The sequence below is a fragment of the Indicator indicator genome, chromosome 29 (assembly GCF_027791375.1).
Source record: "Indicator indicator isolate 239-I01 chromosome 29, UM_Iind_1.1, whole genome shotgun sequence".
NCBI classification, from domain to species: domain Eukaryota; kingdom Metazoa; phylum Chordata; class Aves; order Piciformes; family Indicatoridae; genus Indicator; species Indicator indicator.
The window spans coordinates 4,044,623-4,062,912 of record NC_072038.1 but is presented as its reverse complement, the minus strand read 5'-3'; the positions used below and the strand labels follow the sequence as shown (position 1 = coordinate 4,062,912).

Genomic DNA, 18,290 nt, shown 5'->3' with positions numbered 1-18,290 from the left:
ACATGAAACAATACAGGCAGGGATTTGAAGGGAAAAGAAAGAGGAAAATGCTACCGGAGCGTCCCAAAGAGACGCTGCAGTTCCCGAGCATATCTGCCTCGAGCCAGCCATGGCAGATGGAGCAGGGCCGGGCTGCGGGCAGGGACATCTCCCACTGCAGGACAAGGGACTGCTCCGGGCCGGTGTCCGATCTGCCGCGGCTTTCGCTGAAGCCTCCATCCCGAAGCCGTTCCCGGCAGCCCCCCAAGGCAGCCCCGTCCAGGACCCACTCCCGCTAAACCAGGAAGTTATGAAGCAGGCGGTCAGAGCCGAGACCTCCGCCAGAAAATCCCAGGATGTGCAGCTGCCCGCCGTGCCCCCCGGCTGCGGCCCCGGCCGCAACACACACGGCACATGCTGCCGGAGGAGCCAGAAACCGATACGCAAACAAAACCCCGAACGGACACGAACTAACCCAACCCCTCAACGCCGCTGCCTGAAGTTTTTTCGACGAGCCAAGGCCAAGGTGTCTCGGGATGTGCTGGGACACAGAAGTTTCAGGTGTGGGCAGCCCCAAAGCACCGGGCCCAGCAGCCGGGCTCGCCAGAATGGGGCAGTGCACAGGGCCCCGGGCACCCGGTAAAGCGGATGCCCCGCGGGGGCGGAGGCACCGACGAGCACCTGCCAGCCCCACCGGAGGGATTCTGGGAGCAAGCCCGCGGGACGCCGCAAAACCTAGGAGGAGTAGGCAGAGTCAGCGCTGCCCCGGCCCGCCGCAGCGAGCCCTCTCACAAGCAGCGCTGACCCCCGGGAGGACCCTCCATGGGTGGACCCCACCCCCCTTCTCTTCTCTTCTCTCCACTCCCCTCCCGTCCCTCGGAGCCTCTCCCGCCACGCCGGCCCCGGCCCCGGCCCCGCTCCCGCACCCCCCGCGAAGTCCCAACGAGCTCCGCTCACCTGCGGGGCCTGGAGCCGGGGCCGCCCCGGCCTCGCTCGCTCCGCGCCCGCTAGCCCCTCGTAACGCGGCTGCAACGGCCTCGGCCTCCCTCCCTGGGCACCTCCGGGAGGGGTGCGGTGGGGCGGGGCATCGCCTGAAAGCCGCTCCCGGGGGTGGGGACTGGGTGCAGGCCGCCTCGGGGCGGGGCCTCGCATGCAAATCAGGCAGCCCGCGGCTGCCCCGCCCCCCCATGAGGCGCGCTCATGAATAAATCAGCGCCCTGCCGCTCGCAGGCGATCTGAAGGCGGCAAACGCCAAGGGGCAGTCGCGCTGCCTGATTAGGGGAGAGGGGCTCTGCCCCGGGGGGACCCCGGCACCGAGCACCGGACGGGGAAGACTGGATCACACGCGTGCCAGGCCCCCTGCTCCCAGCTCTGCCCATCCGCCAGCCCCGCGAGGGGCAGGGATCTGTCGCGAAGCCCAGGAAGTTGGCCAACCTCCCTGCGAAAAAAGAGAGGGAAAGGCTGAGCAGAAAGCTAAAGCCACGGCCGCCGAGCGCCACACAACTGCCAGCGATTCCCTGCACAACCCGGCTATGTCCCAGCGCAGGAAACTCTTGCAGTCCAAAGTCTCCCAGCTGCTCCGCAAGCATGCAAAAGCTTGATGTTACCTCTGACAAACAGATTGTAACACTCCAAGTTCAGCCAAGCTTCCAGAAGTGATGTTTTTCAGTTAAAATATTTGTTTCTGTCATCTCCTTACAACATCCAGCCAGGCTGTATCACAGCCCAAAATGAAGCAGCAGTATCGGTCTGCATCATAATCCCATCCTGGTAAAGGCACTGTCAGATGGTGTGGTGCTGAGCAAGGCAGCCAGAGTTTCTCAATCCTCCCTGCAGTGGTTATTAAATTGTAATTGCTTTATGCTGAATCAGGGAGTCTCTGCCCCAGCGAAACTCACGGGGTGGCTCTTGAGGAGTTCATCGATACAGTTCCACCTCGGCATAAGCAGATGAGACTGATTGAAATCAACAGGAGGGAGTTTGACCTAATTCCAGGACAAACGTGAGCCCTGTGGGTCAGACTGGAGCTCTTCTGGCTACGCCTGTTCTTAGAAACTTTGTTCCCACTCCTTTAATCTGCAAAACAGTCTGGGATGAATGCTGAGAGCACAGACTGGAGCTGCCAACCCCAGGGTTTGAAGGACCAGCAGAGCACAAGCACTGCTCAAGGAGGAAGAGGAAGGGGAGGTCATGTGGGTGGAGCTGTCTGACCCTTATAGCACCCTGCTGAGTTTCAGCATCTGATAATAGAGGTGTGTGCACATAACAGGACCAGGCACAGAGCTTGCAGCAGATCCCTGCCACCCTGGACTACAATACCTCTGACCACACAGGAGGAAGATGAAGATGGGAGGGGGGTGTGTGCCGATGGGAGCTGCAGAGGTTGGGACTCTTCCAGGCTCTGAGGCTTGCTGCTTTCCTAGGGAACAAGGCAGCAGCTGGATCCAAACACAGACGGGGATAGGAGTGGAGCTGTACAGCCAGGGCTGTATGGCCATGAGCAAGCACTCACCAACTGGTGCTACTCGGGCCCCAGTAGCCTCCCCAAGAGTGTCTCCCTCTCCCTGTATTATTTCCAGGAATTAAGAACCACACTGAGGAGCTCACACTGCTGGAAAAGGCTTTTTTATTGTTTGGCCTTCTCCCAGTCTCCAAAAGGAACTAAAAAAAAAAAAAAATCATCAAACAAAAAGCATCTAAGCCAGTTGCTATTACAAACCTCAATACTGCACACAACTGTGCTCAGCACACTCCTGCCCACCCAGCAGACCTCCTGGCACCAACACTTTTGCATAGAGGCTAAAAGCAAATTTGGTACCTGGATATCGTGGTGGGAAGCTCCCACAGGAAAGCAATGATGTCCCCCATTTGGAGCACAACAGCCATAGGACTGAAAGGCTCATGAGGAATTTGTAGCTTTTCTTTACTCAGGGATCTCTCACTTGCAAAAGAAAAGGATCCACAGCCAGGAAAGAGGAGGTCAGGCCGAAACAGGGAGCTGCAGCACAGCTCTGGTGAGGCTACTGGTGAGCAAACTTCAATATGGCATAATGCTGCATGGCCAAAACACATCTCAGAACAGCTGCTCCAGTGTGAGGCTGGAGTGCCATCTGCAATGCTCTGGGGCCTTCTGTGACCTCCAGCTGATCAAATAGCATTCAAGGCACAGTCTGCTGCTCTCAAGTGCCTGGAAACTTTACTCCAGGTGGCTGAGCTTTATGGCTGTGCCTTTTGCAGATCAGAATCTCATCTGGCAGTTCTTGGCACAGCTGAATGACAGGAGCTCAGGACACCACCACTGATCTGATCAGCTTATTCTGTCCCTGATTGACCTCAATGACTCTCCAACCATTCGACTGGTGTAGCACAGTGGTTCTTAACATGTGACAAGAGGATCATCAGCAAAGTGTTTTCTAATAGTTCACAAGTCAGCCAAAGATGACACAGAAGAGGAAGACTAGTGGTCCACAAGGTGAGAAAGCAGAGAACCAGTGGCTTCAAAAACAAAGCAGTGTGTACATCAGTCCAGAAATGCCCAGCTAAGCCATTATCACTGAACTTCACCTGGCTGGGTGAAGTCCATAACAGCTAAAAAAGTAGTCAGCTACTCAAGGTTCCAGTTCTGAGAGGCTCTAGTTTCTCTGGTATTTCTTTAATAAAAAACACATCCTGAGTAAAGCTCTTCCCTTCATCCCACACCATTTCTGCAATAGACAGTAACTTCAGTGATTAATATCAACTGGCAGCTTGAATTCCTTCAGTGAGTAAAAGGCAATGTCTCCATGATCCACCAGAGCAAATACCACCGGGACGTCCCCACTCTGATAGGTAACCTGCTTCAGAGCCCGAAGGGATGGGATCTGCTCGTCAAAGCTGCAGAGAGAAAGACATCCCTTGTTCTCAAAGCAAGAAGAACAGACACCTGGCCACCAAGGAGTTGGTAGCGACCCTCCCCACCCTTTTCAGGAGGCTGCTGGGCCTGAGAGAGAAAAACTGCATGCTGTGAACTGGGAGATGTCAAATCCTTTGCCAGAAACAGGGACAACTGCACACCGCTCCACACTGTGCCTATTAGATGCGGCTCACAGGGCTAGTGGCAAATTGCCAACCCCCTGCAATCTTAATACCTTTGTGCCAGGAAGATCTTTAGGTTGCTGGGATCAACATCTGACCTGCTTTTCCCTCCTTTTAATTCTGCAGAGTCCAGTTGCTTGTAAATTAAAATATTTCTAAAGCAAGGCTCATCCTATTTGCTCACGACAGGCCTTGGTAAAACTGCATTACCGCCTTCCTTGCTCCAGCTACTACAGCTGCAGAGAGCAGAGGAGGAACAGGTTTAGTAGATCTCAAAATCAAAAAGGGCAGAGACTGAGCTTTGTACCTCCCTATGGAATTTAAGCACCAGATTCTAGATCCAGACAAAAAGGGGACATCCACCCTCTGTTCACACTGACCTTAAAGTGACGTTTGACAAAGGTGGAAACGCTAAACCCATGGCCCTTAGCCTGGAGCAAGCTCTGGGGAGGTGTAACATCTCTGCAGAAATGCACAGGGATCTGCACTGCCTGAAGATTCAGGCATCACACAGCTCACTCCCTGCAAAACTGAGCTCTACCTAAGTTTCACCAGCATTGCATAAATACAGCTGTGGCTTCTTATTCCTGACTCCAGTTAACGCTCAGCAAACAGATGACCAAAGAGTGTGGGCTGAGAACAAGGGCTGGGGGAATTGTCAGCCACAGCCTCCAGCAAAGGAGGAACTGAAAGCAAAAAAAACCTAACCTCCTGGGCAGGACCACCCTCAAGGGTGATGATGTGTAAAGGTCACAAGATGCTGGGTCATTCACAGATCATTAGGACTTCGTTTTACCACCACCAACTGCTAGGTTTCACAACACAACACAAGATCCATAGGTACCTCCGAACACACATCCTGACATACGGCTTCCCAGGGTTTGTCTTCTTAAACTTGGCCACAGCATCTGCTGGATACACATTGAAATCTATCTTCATGGGCTCTGGGTCCTCCTGCAGCCTACAGAAGAGAGAACACACCTACACATGTATGGGAGTGAACCACTGTAAGGTATAGATACAGCAGAATAAAGAAGGAGCCCAAGTTCTTGAAGTCTGGCTAGTTTGGACCCCTTGAAAGGCTTCATTCCTTAAAGGACTGAACCTGCAAATGCTCTAATTACTTTCCAGATCCAGGTCAGATCAGAGCAAGTTCCTGCCCTGTATCTGCCACACTCCCTTCTCTGCAGACCTCCTTGCAGTGGGGCATCACTAACAGATACAGAACAAAGCACTTCTCTGCCCTGCAGGGACTGCACATTACCGCTCCCCCCCTGCCCCTCGAGTCTGGGAGGCAGAAATAGAACCAAAAGTCACAAGGCCAAGGTTTTAGAATCACTGCAGCAGAGATGGCAGCACAGTCCAGGCATGAGGCACGGGTGAAACCTAACCAGACCTCTGGGGGAGGTTACCCGGCTGGGGTGCAGAGAGGGAACAGCAGGAAAGCAGCAACCCTGATGTTCTACTTGGCCTGGAATGCTCCAGCTCTGCTGCTGCAGGACCTGGTACTTCACAGAAACATCAGTCCCTCACTACAGGTGCAACAGGGTCATGGAGCAGTGCTGGATTCTCCCAGCATCTTGGGTACCAGGCAGCTCTCAAACTGCTGCTAAGAGCATCTCACAGACCTCACAAGCAGGGACAATCACAAGACCCACCCCCTACTCCCTAACAGCTACGAGCTGGCTGGATACTAACCAAGAGGCTCCATCCAGGATGTGGGAGGGCTGTAGCACACTGATCTGCTGGAGGAGCACAGCTGGAGGGGGAAGGAACAGGAAAGAATCAGACCAGCTATTTCTCTCCAAGGCTACTCCAAGCACTCCACCACCACCCACAAACCTTCCTCCTCTGACAATGGCTGGCAGCACCACAGTCACCACTGGCTACTTCAAAGACCTCAACTTCCTCATCTCCCCCCAGCACACAGCCCAGCACGCCCTGCAGTGGCTTTGCAGCATGCTGGCCCTGGTTTCACATGCCTAACAGCCTAGCAGGAAGCACTGCAATACAGTAGGACATGGGGAACAGATTAGGAGACCTCCCAAGGCCCCATTTATCCTGGCACTTGAGTAGGCTATAGAAAGAGATGGAAAAGCAGAAGAGAAACTTTCTTCTCACTCCTTATGCCTGTGGCTGGGCTCCTCTGTGCCTGCTTTACCTAGGTCTGCTAATGATCTTCTCCTTCTCAAGGTACTGTCCTCTAAACTGACATTCGCTTTCTCCACAGAATCACAGAGGTCTTTACCAACCAAAATTATTCTAAGATCATCAACCCACCACCACCAGGCCCACTAAATCATGTCCCAGAGTGCCATGTCCACACGTTTCTTGAACACCTCCAGGGATGGTGACTCTATCACTTCCCTGGGCAGCCTGTTCCAATGCCTGACCACTTTTTCAGGAAAGAAACTTTTTCTAATATCCAACCTAAACCTTGTGCAACTTCAGGCCATTTCCTCTCATTCTATCACTTAATAGTAGCGAGAAGAGACCAACCCCCACCTCACTACAAACTCCCTTCAGAGTTGTAGAGTGCAATGAGGTCTCCCCTCAGCCTCCTCTTCTCCAGACAGCAGAATCCCAGCTCCCTCAGCTGCTCCTCACCAGACCTGTCCTATAGACCCTTCACCAGCTTTGCTGCCCTTCTCTGGACCCGCTCCAGCAACTCAACAAACTCATAGCAAGAGGTCCAAAACTGAATATAGTATTTGAGGCCACCCCTTTTGCTGTTGCATACCAGGCAATGTTTCACAGAGCTGGGGGGGAGAAGGAGATCCTTCTCAAGTTCCCAGAGCCACTACCTGCTGAGGTAGCTTCATCTGGCCGCAGAAGCGGTGTGACAGCCTGGTCCCAGAGATGCGGCGGTCGTCTCCAAAGCCTCTGCTGGCTCCTCTTCTCCAAGAGGGCTTTGTACTCCTGCCAGTTGGAGCAGCGCCTCACCTCCTGGTCAGCATTGACACTGCTCTTGTACCTGCTCTCCCTGTCTCTCTGCTCCCTCTCCTTCCGTGACAGCCTCTCCTGTTTCTGGTTGATGCGTGCGCACCAGCCGGCTGCGTCCACCTCCCTCCCGGGCACGTTCTCTGGCAGCAGCTCCTTCTCAGGTAAGGGCAGATGTGTGCATGGCTGGTCTGAGGCCACATTTGGCAAGATGATGGTGGTAAAATCCCAGTGGGGTGCATGGGTACCAGTGCTGCCTCCTTTGTGATCTCCAGCTCGGCTCCTGGAGGGGCTCAGGAAGTCCTTTTGTCCTGTATCAAGAGGCAGAGGGTTTGACTCCCCCTCTCCACTGCCAGCATCCGATTCCTTTGGCTGCTCTGACAAGGGCTCTTCATCCATGGGAAGGCAGTTGGAGCCTCCACAGTCACCTCCAGCTTTTTCAGAAGCCCCTTCAGCTTCTGGAAGGTTCTCAGATATCTTGAGTTTCTTCTCACATGACCTAAAAACAGATAGGGAAAACATGAGGTAGAACTTTATTCCATTTGAGCCCTGCCTCTTCCTTGCTACCAGGAAGAATGTAGCCTGTAAAGCCTGAAGGAAGCACAGCAAAGGTGGCAGGAATCCTCAGAGAGGTCTGCAAACCCTTGACAACAACTTCTTGGCTGTAAGGAGGGTGTTTGCTTGTGTAACAAGATAATAATAAGGGCAAAAAGCAGGCCAAAACAAGCAGTGAATGTCCAAGGCAGAGTAAACTCCTCAGCAGTCCTGCGTCAGGTTTGACTTCACCACTGAGGAGAATCCCATCTTGGATTTGCACAGACACATTCCCAACCCACTATGCAGCCTCCACACCCCCATACACTGACCCAAACACCTCCCTGCAAACAGAATGGACTGCAGCCAAACCAGCACAGACCAGGCAGAAACCTCCCTGTCAGCACCCTTAAATGGTATGAGATTCAAGTCTCTGGTCCCAGAGAAGATGGGACAGGTCTTAAACCAACAGTTTTATCTCCCAGCTCCTAAAATTTCACAACTCCTCAGGCACTGGGTTACTTGTTAACAGGACAGGACTTGCAGACGAGTCTCCTCTGTTTCTTAAAGGATGATGCCACCTACTGGAAACTGTCATAATTATTAGCAAAATTACTAATTATGTCACCACCTCTTTGCATTCTGGCAACATCTAGAGGCTGTGTGCAAGGAAGGATCCAACTATGCTCTCAGCTGCACAGTCCTAGAACAAAAGCTACACTGAGGGGCTGAACAAACACAAGATGTGCACTGAGGTGCCTGAGCTCCTCTAACCAAGAGCAAGGGGAGACATCTGCCATGTGTTTCTTCTGCACTGGCCTCTCTGCCCTTCTATTCTGGCATCTCCTCGCTGCAGTTGGAGGCTCAGTTGCAGTTTAGCCATAGCCCTGCATGAAGTACAGATGTGACAAAGGGTGCTGCAAAGCTTTCAGGAAAAGCACTGCACTGCCTGGTGAGAGCTGAGAGCAGCTGAGCACAGCACAAAGGGCTGAGGATACTGTTCCCAAGTTGCAGAGCCTGGCTGAAGATGGAAGAAGGCTTTGGGCCACATCCTTACCCAGGGCTGGGACTGCCCCTCCTTTTGCGATGGTGTTTCCCAGAGCTCTGGCAGTGGCTTTCCAGGTTCAGTTGCCTCTCGTAGGGAGATGGGAGAGTGCTGTAGGGAGACACCAACACAGAGGCTGACAGCAGAGTGGGGCAGCAAACTACCCTCCTGCTCAGCCCCCAGCATACAGCCACAAAACTTTTTTCTTCCAGGCACAGAAAATCCACAAGCAAGACCAGGATGGTCACCAGTTCATGCCCTATGTCATGTTCCCAATCACCTCCTCAAGAGAGAGGAGCAAGGAAGGGTAGAGTGCCACTTTTAGCCTTTAATCCTCCCAAGAGATGGAATGCAGGGTGTCAAAGTCCTCTTCTCTGCCGTTCCACTGGGGCCATGCAGTGGGCACAGAGCTGCTCAGAGTCTTCAGAAAGCAGAAAGCAGCATGGAAAGAAAAAGCTGGTTACCTGGGGTCGAATCTCAGTACAATATAACCCAGCTGCTTCAAGTGGCTGAACACCTTAGAGCAAAGGAAAGCAAGAGGGTTAAATGACTACCCTAAACCCAAACCATTTACTTCAGTTCTGCTACAACTGGGTAAACACAGTGTGCCACTGGCAGAGGAGAAAACACCAGGATTAAGACCCAAAGCAAAGGTGGGGAAACAGGAACTGATCATCTGGAAGAAGGTGAGCAGGAAAAGCTGACAAGGACTTCCCTTCCTTCCCTAATTCTCCTACTCTGCTCTCAGCCACTGCAAGAAGGTTATGTGGCAGAGGCTGGGCTCTCTGCCTTCATCCTTCCAACACACCTGGTAATGTGGCAGGCTCACTGCCTCCTGGGACAGCAGGATCTCATAGGCTTCCTGGATTGACAAGGGCAGATCCCTGTAAAAGAGTTGAACAGAGCCCTGCAGGGCAGAAACTTGGTTTTTTAGAGAATCATGGGGAACAGATCCATGAAAGCTCCCACCAGCCTCTCCCCACTGGTCTCAGCACTCTCCTTGCCATGACATCCACACCTCCTCATACACCACCTGGATTGCTTACAGTCCCTCTCCCACACCTAGGTTTTAGCAGCCAGGTAAGAAGTTCCCACCCACTGCTTCACCACTGCATCTGTTCAGAGGATGCAACTGGGGGCACAATACTCAACTGATCACTGCTTTGGGAGACAGTTTTCTTGAACTTGGGTGATCTCAGTGATTCAGGACACAGCTCAACTACAAAAAAACATTTAGGACCAGCACAACAGGGAGATGAAACAGAGGAACTGATAGTGGCTCCTCAGAAGCTTTACTGCAGCCCCAGTGATCCCATAGGTAGATTCCCCAGGCCACAGCAACTAACCTCCAGAAGGCAGTTTTAGGTTGTGCCTCTCTTTTTTCTCCTTATTTTCCCTCTTCAGAATGTGTCTACTCATAAACCAGGAAAACAAAACACTAAGAAACACACCTCTCCCATGGGATAGGCTGAAGGCATCTAACTGGTCTTTTCTGCTTCTGGGGTGAGACTTTGTACTCAGCAACCAACTAAACAATTTTATTTTCATCAATTTGTTTGCAATCTATTGTTTGCCAAAACACCAGAGGTAAAAAAAAAAAAAAAAGCCTGACCTCTGCAGGTCAGCTTTTGCTATGGAGAAAAAAGTTTCCCTTTAGATCAGTGCATCTCTTGTATTGGTATAAGGCTTTGGTGGAGAGGCAAAAAAAAAAAAAAACAACCCAAACAAACCCTCCCTACAGCAAAGAAATGCAACTGAGCCCTAACCAGCACTCTGCAAGCAGAAGAGCACTGAAAGCAACCTGATCTCATTCCCCTGTCTGCCACGTTTGAATTTCCTTCTGCTATAAATCCTGGGAAGAGATGCCAAGTAGCAGCCCCAAGATCTCTGCTGAAGTGTAAAGCAGGTCCAGCACTGGCTGCTCTAGAACTGCCTCCCACACCAGCACCCTTCACACAGAAAGAGCTGATTTAGTGCCTAAATGTGGCCCTACCAAGCTGGAGAGTTTCACTAATTCCTGCCAGCTTCTTAGAGAAGCATGGAAGAACTGTGCTAATGAACTTATGAACCCTGCCACTGCAAAATATACAAGGGGACAAGAGAAGAAGTCAGCTAGACAGAGAAGGCACTGACCAGTCTCAGGTGTCCTCATTAACTATACACCAGTTCTGAGGAAAAGGATTTCTCAGAATCAAACCTTTTACTCCAACTAACTCCTGCAAGGAACAAAATGCAATGGTTTGATCTTCAGGAATTCCCAGGACAGTCAGTTTTCCTGAACTGAAGTTCAGTCCCTATGCCTACAGATTTCAGTAAAGAAGTCAGTGGTACATAAATGTGTTTCCTCCCTCCCAGGGCAAGAAAGCAGAGATCTCAATAGGAAACTTTGTCCCATGCTCCTCTTGCTTCTCTCATTCTGAGAACAGAGCTGACTTACTAGCTACACTAACAGAAATCTGGATCAGCTCAAACCCTCCCCTCTCCTATTTGACAGGGGAGTGGGCTAAACACAATAGCAGCTGAATAAACTGGCCACCAACCCAACTAACACACAGTGCCAATGGCACAGGCTGCTCTGGAGTACACCTGAACCCATGGTGTGGAAGCAAACAGCTCCATCAGCAACAGGCTGAAAGAGACAACTGCTGGAGAACTGGGTGCTTGCTGGCTGCTCAAACTGCAACAGTGACCAACACAAATCAAGAGAGATTTCAGAGTTCAGTGTAAAGCTGCTACAGCTCCTCCAGTCATTTGGGAAGGACCCAATGCCCCACCTACACACAGATATCCTACTTACACACTCCAGCAGGTACAGAGCTTCCTCAGGCAGCAGGTACTGTTTGCCATGTTTGGAGAATCCCATGGTGTGCCAGAACTTCCCCTGGAACAGAAGCACAAGTCCCTGATGGGCTCTGGCTGTTCTCTGATGTCAGCCAGGCTTTCTCCCATTTCAAGCAGCAAATTAAGGAGTCTGCAAAGGCCAGCAGGAGATGATGGCACTAAGCACACTCTGCAGCAGACTCACCGCGGGGGACTGCAGCTCTACGATGCCTTGTCCTGGCTTCCACTCAGCTTTGACCAGATTCCCCCTGAGAAGGTTACAGAGTAGTTTGTTATTACTGGCATGCCCCACAATCAACTCTTAGGGTAGCAACACAAGCTCAGGATGCTATCAAAAGGCAGCAAACTTCCAGGTAGCATTTTTACAGGGTAAGGCCTTAGAAAGACACCAACCTCTGGACCTAGCAATGCCAGCTCAAGATTTTATCATCACTAAACAGTTAAGAGTCCCCAGTGATTTAACATGGATAGTTTCTGCTGCTACTGATCACTGCAGACAGAGAAACTGTTACCAGACAACAGCAGATCAACCAGGGCAAGTGTGTGCTAAGAGGCAGTGTATGAAAAGCTCCCCAAAAATTACAAGCTCCAGAGACTGGCAGTGCTGTTGAAACCACCAAAAGTGGTAAGCCAGGGACACAGGGTTGGCCGAATTTGCAGAAGGCCACATGTAAGCATCAACAAGGGGGTTTGTAACACAGGCCATGCCCAAGAAGGCAATGGCTGCTATGTGCAAATGCTACAGGATTATGCACACTCCTAGGAGAACCGAAGGGCCTTGGAGGGAGTTTCTGAACACCCACACCGAAGCCACTGGTGTGCCAGGGTGACCCTCTGCTAATGAGGACACAGCGAGGCTGAGCTGCCCCAACCAGGGAGCTGGGCAGAGGTTTGCTGAAGGAAGGGCCAAGGGAACTTACCGTGCTAACACCTACAGCTCTGCTTCTAACAACAGCAGCACAGACAGAGCCCTGCTCTGCCCCCACACACCATCCCTCCCGGCGGAAAAGGGCATTTACAACCCTCTGGCTCTGGACACCCTGCGAACCCAGCCCCGGGAACTCACAGCCGCTCCACCCGCTCCTCGGAGAGGATCTCCCACTGCTCCTCCTGGCACAGCCGCAGCTTCTCCGCCTGCTCGGCCGAGCCGTCGGGGATGAAATCCTTCGGGCCATGAGGCCGCTGCAGGGCCTTGCGTGCCGCCCGCCGCTCCGCCGCGCTGCGGGGCGAGAAAGTGAGGCACTGTGAGGGGAGAGGACCCCAGCACCCCCTCATAGCCTCCCGGCCCGGCCACAAGCTCCCTGTGCCGCGGGCAGCCCCCGGGACCCCCCTGCCCCGCCCGGCCCTACCTGGGGCGGCGCGAGCCGCCGGGCTCCATGGGCGCGCCACGGGAAGCCTCCTTCCGCCCAGCCTGCCAGAGCGTCGCAGCCCTTAATGCGCCCCCTGGGGGCTCGGAGGACTGCGAGCGGCGGGGATCGAGCACGGGAGCTGCAAGAGGCTCGCCGTGGAGTACGCCCGGGCTGGGCGCTGGGCTGGGCTGTGTGCTGCACCTGGCCCCAGCATCGAGCTGTAATTGTTGGACAGTTGACTAAGATGCTTCACAAGATAAAGCCTGAAGGAAGCAGAAAGTTAACAGAGGAGTGGTGGATTTCTGTCTTCGTGTGTGAATTTAGGACCAGCGAAGTGACTTCCTTGCCATTTTGTGTTTAAGATGCAGTTTATGACCTAGAAGATGTGTTAGCTTCTCGACATCACCCTGCTAGCATCCACTCCTGATCATGATCTTAATAAACTCGATATCTTGTCTCTGTGTGTGGGTTGGACTCTGCACACTGTATGAGGAAATCACTTTGGGGACAACATGCTGAGCTGCACACTGGGCTGTGTGCTGCACCGGGGCCAGGCACTGAGCTGTGCACCAGCATGGAATCACAGAATCATCTAGGCTGGAAAAGACCTCTGAGAGCACCTAGTCCAACCACCAACCCATCACTGAGCAGTCACCCCTAAACCATGTCTCTCAGGACTACATGGCTTTGAAACCCCTTTAAGGGTGGGGACTCCACCAGTGCCCTGGGCAGCCAAGATAAGGGCTTAACAACCCTTTAGGGGAAAAAAAATGTTCCTCATGTTCAACCTAAACCTCTCCTGGTGCAACTTAAGGCTATTTCTTCTTGTTCTATCACAGCACTGGCAGGCTCAGCTGTGCTCTGTGATGGGTCCATTGGAGCCACCTGAAAACAACCAGCACAGGGCAGCTGTATCCCCTCATAGAATCATAAAATCATTAAGATTTGAAAACATCTCTAAGGTCATCGAGTCCAACCATCAACTCAATACCATTATGCCCACTAAACCCTGTCCATGTCTACACGTTTCCTGAACACCTCCAGGGTTCCTCCAGAGCCCCTGCAGCTTCCACAGCTGGTGCTGTGCACACTCAGGCAGATGCTGCAGCCCCTGGAGCAGAAGCAGTGGTGCTGGGGGAGGAGGTTTCTCCCTTCAGTGGGTGTCACATTTTCTCGTAGCTCAGCTTCAGCAATGACCAGCACGGTGCCAGTACCAGTGCCACCAGGCTGTGTGGAGCACGCAGTGATCTGACTGGGCTGGAAACAGGAAACCTCCCTGGAACTCAGCTTCGTGTCTCTGCTGACACGGCTGGATTTGCTGCCAGGGGGGACATGAATGGGCCTGATGGGGAAACACACCAAAAGTTCAAGTTTCACCTCAAGCCCACCTCCTGCTGCTGCAGGGCAGCTGGCAGGAGCCACTGAGCCTCAAGCAGGAAAAACACAGCTTCCCCCTCAGCGGAGTCCTTGGTTCCACTGCGGTTTCCCAATAACAGTCCTTTGACAAGATGCCAGCATAGGCAGATGAATGCAAAAACCATTCCCCTACATTTTCCGCTGAATAGTTTAATTTTTCACTCCCTGCCTGATTATTTCCTCCTTCTGAGCTAAACTTCCATCCCATAGAGGGGTCAAGTGATTTCGGTCATGGCTGGTGTCAGGACACAGAGCTGCAGGCAGCGTGTGGGGCAGCAGGCAGGTGGTGGCAGCGCTTTTGCCTCCTGATTGCCAACCCCCATCTCTTTTGGAGGCTACTCGGGCCGCCTGATTAGAACATAATCCCAGGACACCACATCCTGCAGCTCTCAGCTTGTGGGCTGTCACCCCTTTGTTTAACTCAGGCTTTCCTTAAAATAGATGTTTAAATCGCTCGGGGAAAGGCTCCGATCCAGAATTTGCTTTTGTCACCCACTGTGATTATAAGACCCAGAAATGTCAAGACTAATCTTAGTTCACATTTCTTTCAAATACTGGGATTTTAGCTGTCACAGGGCAGGGGTTGGGGGTTGTCTTGTTCCACACAGAGGCACCAGCAGAGCCTTACCCCTGGTGGAGCTCGCTAAGGTTCTCCCAGCTGAAGCCTCTTAGCAGCCCTAACAGCGTGAGGGTTGTCAGCTGGGTGTGGGTGGACCTTGAGGGGGCTACACTCTCTTTCCTCATTTACAAATGGAGGGTGAGGTGGGCTTTTTCTCCCTTCCTTTTCCTTAGTTCCTTTTTGTGGGTTTAAGTTGAGCGTTTTAACGTGATGTTTCTGTGCCCTAGTCTTGAAATTGTAACTACAGTGTTGATGGAGCCCATCATGGGTTTTCTGTAGTGACTCTTCAGTAGGGTTGTGAGAAGGTGGACAGCTGTAAGATGTTCCTCTTTGAACTAAAATGATGGTAATTGGGCTGAGCAGTGGCAAAACTTGGCTTTGCGAGGGAATGGTCTGCTCAGGATGTCCTGTGAGCTGAAATAAGGATGAATATGGGACTGTGAGTCTGGAGGCTACCAAGAGGGAAGAGTACAAGCGTGTGGCAGCAGGTAGCAGAGCAGGATCCAGCTCTCATCATCTAGGTGGCCCACGCAGTTGTGGAGGAGGCATGGTGGAAGTTATTGATGGGAACCCAGGCTGCTCTCTCAAGTTCCTGTGGGATGCTGCCCTCTCTCCAAGGGAAAACAGGCTTGATTTGATCAGAGAAACACAGCACTGAATGTACCAGCATGGCCCCAGGACCATGGGCTTTCAGAGCAGGTAAGTCTGGTGGGTTTGCCTGTTTTGTTTGGGGGTTTGGGTTTTTTTCTTTTGGGGATAGAAAACATGTTGATAAAGTGTAAATGCAGTGTGAAGATTGAATATATGGACTGGTGGCCCCTTCTGAGTGGGGTAACCAGCTCCTGACTGTCCCTCCTACTGCTGACCCCTGGTGCTCTGAGTAGAATGGAGCAGAACTGTGGTGCAAAGCAACAGGTTTGAGTCCTTTCAGTTCTTTGCTGTTGCGTCCAAGTTGTGTTTGTGTGGTGCCTGTAAACACGAGTTCCTTGTGGGTAACTCCTAGATGAATTTGGTGTAAACAGATTCGGTATTTGGGGAGAAAACAAGAGAAAGTGTGGCCTTGGGGTTGTTTTTGTAGCTTCATGTAGCATGCAAGGCACAGCCAGGTGGGAATCATGTGCCTTATGCCTGAGCTAAGCAGCACTGCCAGGTGTGGGGCTACCTGCTGTAGTTCCTGTGGTTCTTGGCATGGTGTTTGGAAATATTTTAGTAACTCTGCAGAGACCATCTCTGCCACAGCTGCTTGTGGCTCAGACTTTCTCTATTTGTCAGCAAATGGGAACACTTGGAAAACAATGTGAGACAGATACTACTGCCCCATCCAGCCTGACTTCATTGCAAGCCATGGAGCACGTCCTGGTACCAGGAGGTTTTGTGTGGAGATGGCTTTTATGTGATTTGGGATGGAAAAGGCTGTTGCAAGCTCCCTGTAACTGGAGATTGCTTTAATGCCTGTGTGTGTTGCAATACCTGTGGTGGTATCATAGTGGCATAGCTCTGAGCTGTGCTCATGTCACTGCTGTTCAAGGAGTCTGTTATCACAGGTTAGCTGTAGGTCAGCACACAGCTGTTTAATTATTATCATTGCACTTTGTTATCTTCTAGTGGAAAATATCTCCACTCTGAGCTTCTGGACCATCACATAGACAACTTACAGTATAAGAAGGGTTGGGCAATCAACTTCAGGGTTTGGCAGGTCTTCAGATAAACAGTAAAATGCTTGGGTTGGGAGGAAAAGGAGATAACTGTGTCAGGTGTTACAGCTTGTCTGAGAGGTGTGGGACCTCTGTGTTTTCTGGCCTCGACCTGGAGGTTTGGGTGAATTCCTTCCTGGTTTGGCAAGCTTGTGATGCTTGTGTTAGTTCCTCCAGCATGCTACAGCTGGGACTTTGAGCAGGGCAATAGGAAAATGTTTTTGCCCCAAAGTGAGGCTACTGAGAAGTTTCAGGGGTGAGCTGCTGTTGTCATTTCTCAGGGCTGGGCATGGGACGTAGAAGGAGAAGATTTTTATTGTCATTAATTTTAGGAGAAGAAAAAACAAAACAAATTTAAAAAAAGGAGCCTGTCTTTGAGTACAGGACTTTGGGGATTGGATGGTTAATATGTCTGCATGATCAGTGTGTTAAGATGTGGTTGCCTGGCATCTGCTGCTGCCTTCTGATGGCTGAGAGATGGAGATTCTTAAATTTCACCTTCTCTCTTCTGCTGAGTTTGTGGCAGAAGTTGCTCTGGTGTGACTGTCCATGGACTACAGCACAATGCTTGGGGTTCTGCTTTGCAGCAGGGAGATTGATGTAGTGTCATTAAGCAGGCTTATGGTGTACCAGGAGCCAGCTCTAAGGCTTCAGATCATGAGCTGAATCGAGGCTTCCAAACAGCACTGTGTGAATTTCTAGAGCTGCTCTCTGTTAGCTGTCTAAAGATTTATTTGAAATCATTTACTGGAAGCTGCCCATTGTTAATTAGGTGTGAAAAGCCAAGGAACCATAGGCCAAATCCAGCAAGATTGATTTAAAAGTCAGAAGCCTTTCTTGCCTCAATGATGCAGAGCTCTAGGCTGGGAGAAATGCTGAGTTATTTCCACCTGGAGAGAATGGCTGGAGCTTATCTTATTTCCCCCATTTGCCTTGGCATCCTGCTCATGATTCACTTGATGGGACTGGAGATTTACCCTGGGATGCCTACCTCAGGAGAACGAAGCCTCATGATTTCAATTTCAAGGCTATAGATTAGCTCCTTGCTCCAAGTTTCATGACTTTCCCTGCAAGGTGTTTGTATTCACTTTGAGATGTGTTCCCTGGGCTTCGGTCTGGAGAAGCACTTCAGACACTGCTGGGCTTTATATGAAAGGAGATACCTGGTAGTGATGTGCCTTTGGGTCAGAAACAAGTGGCTGAGTCAGGACTCCCAGCGTGTCCTTGGCTTGTGCTGGGGACTGAAGAGAGGGAAATATTGTGTAAGGCAAGGAACTGGGAGATCAAGGACCTGCTCTGCAGTGTCTCATTACTTTGTGGAGCTCCAGGCTGTTCCTTACCTGCTCTGAGCACCCCAAGCTTCAAAACAAAGGGGATAAACAATTTGTTCTGTGTTGCTGAGTCCACAACCACAGCAAGGCTGGGAGCAGGGGGTGGTTAAGGTGCTGTGGAAGACTGAAGAGCTGCTCACTGTCTGTACCATCAGCTTTCTTCTGTGTTGCTGCCTGTGTGTCAAAGGTCTTTGCACTGGTTAGTTGCAACACTGATGTGTGCTCATCCGAGCTCTTCAGTTTCATTCCAGCGCTACAGCAAGAGGTTGGAACAATGAAGATATTTTGACAACTCCAACAAACAAATCAGCCTTCTGAACACAGAGTTCCCTCTAAAGCACTGTGATAGTGACAGGTAAAGACCTCTTCAGTGATTTGTCCTCTGTATGAAGGGCTAAAAAGGGTGTTGCTTGCTTTCCTTTTTGCTTGTGGGTAGCAAATTGCCAAGGATAAGTTTCCAGCTACTAC

The 18,290-nt window shown here is 51.5% G+C and overlaps 1 protein-coding gene across 1 annotated transcript; it reads right to left on the bottom strand.

The window, feature by feature from the left end:
* Positions 1 to 2,671: 2,671 nt before the first annotated feature.
* Positions 2,672 to 18,068, bottom strand: TSEN54 (tRNA splicing endonuclease subunit 54). Its single transcript, XM_054394054.1, has 13 exons — positions 17,972 to 18,068; positions 12,763 to 12,980; positions 12,480 to 12,655; positions 11,598 to 11,661; positions 11,370 to 11,453; positions 9,381 to 9,479; positions 9,037 to 9,089; positions 8,585 to 8,683; positions 6,858 to 7,492; positions 5,752 to 5,812; positions 4,898 to 5,014; positions 4,245 to 4,289; positions 2,672 to 3,852 (listed from the first exon to the last, which is right to left on the bottom strand). Exons 1-13 carry the CDS (start codon positions 18,066 to 18,068, stop codon positions 3,702 to 3,704), a joined length of 1,899 nt encoding a protein of 632 aa, XP_054250029.1. The 3' UTR covers positions 2,672 to 3,701.
* Between the last annotated feature and the right edge of the window lie 222 nt (positions 18,069 to 18,290).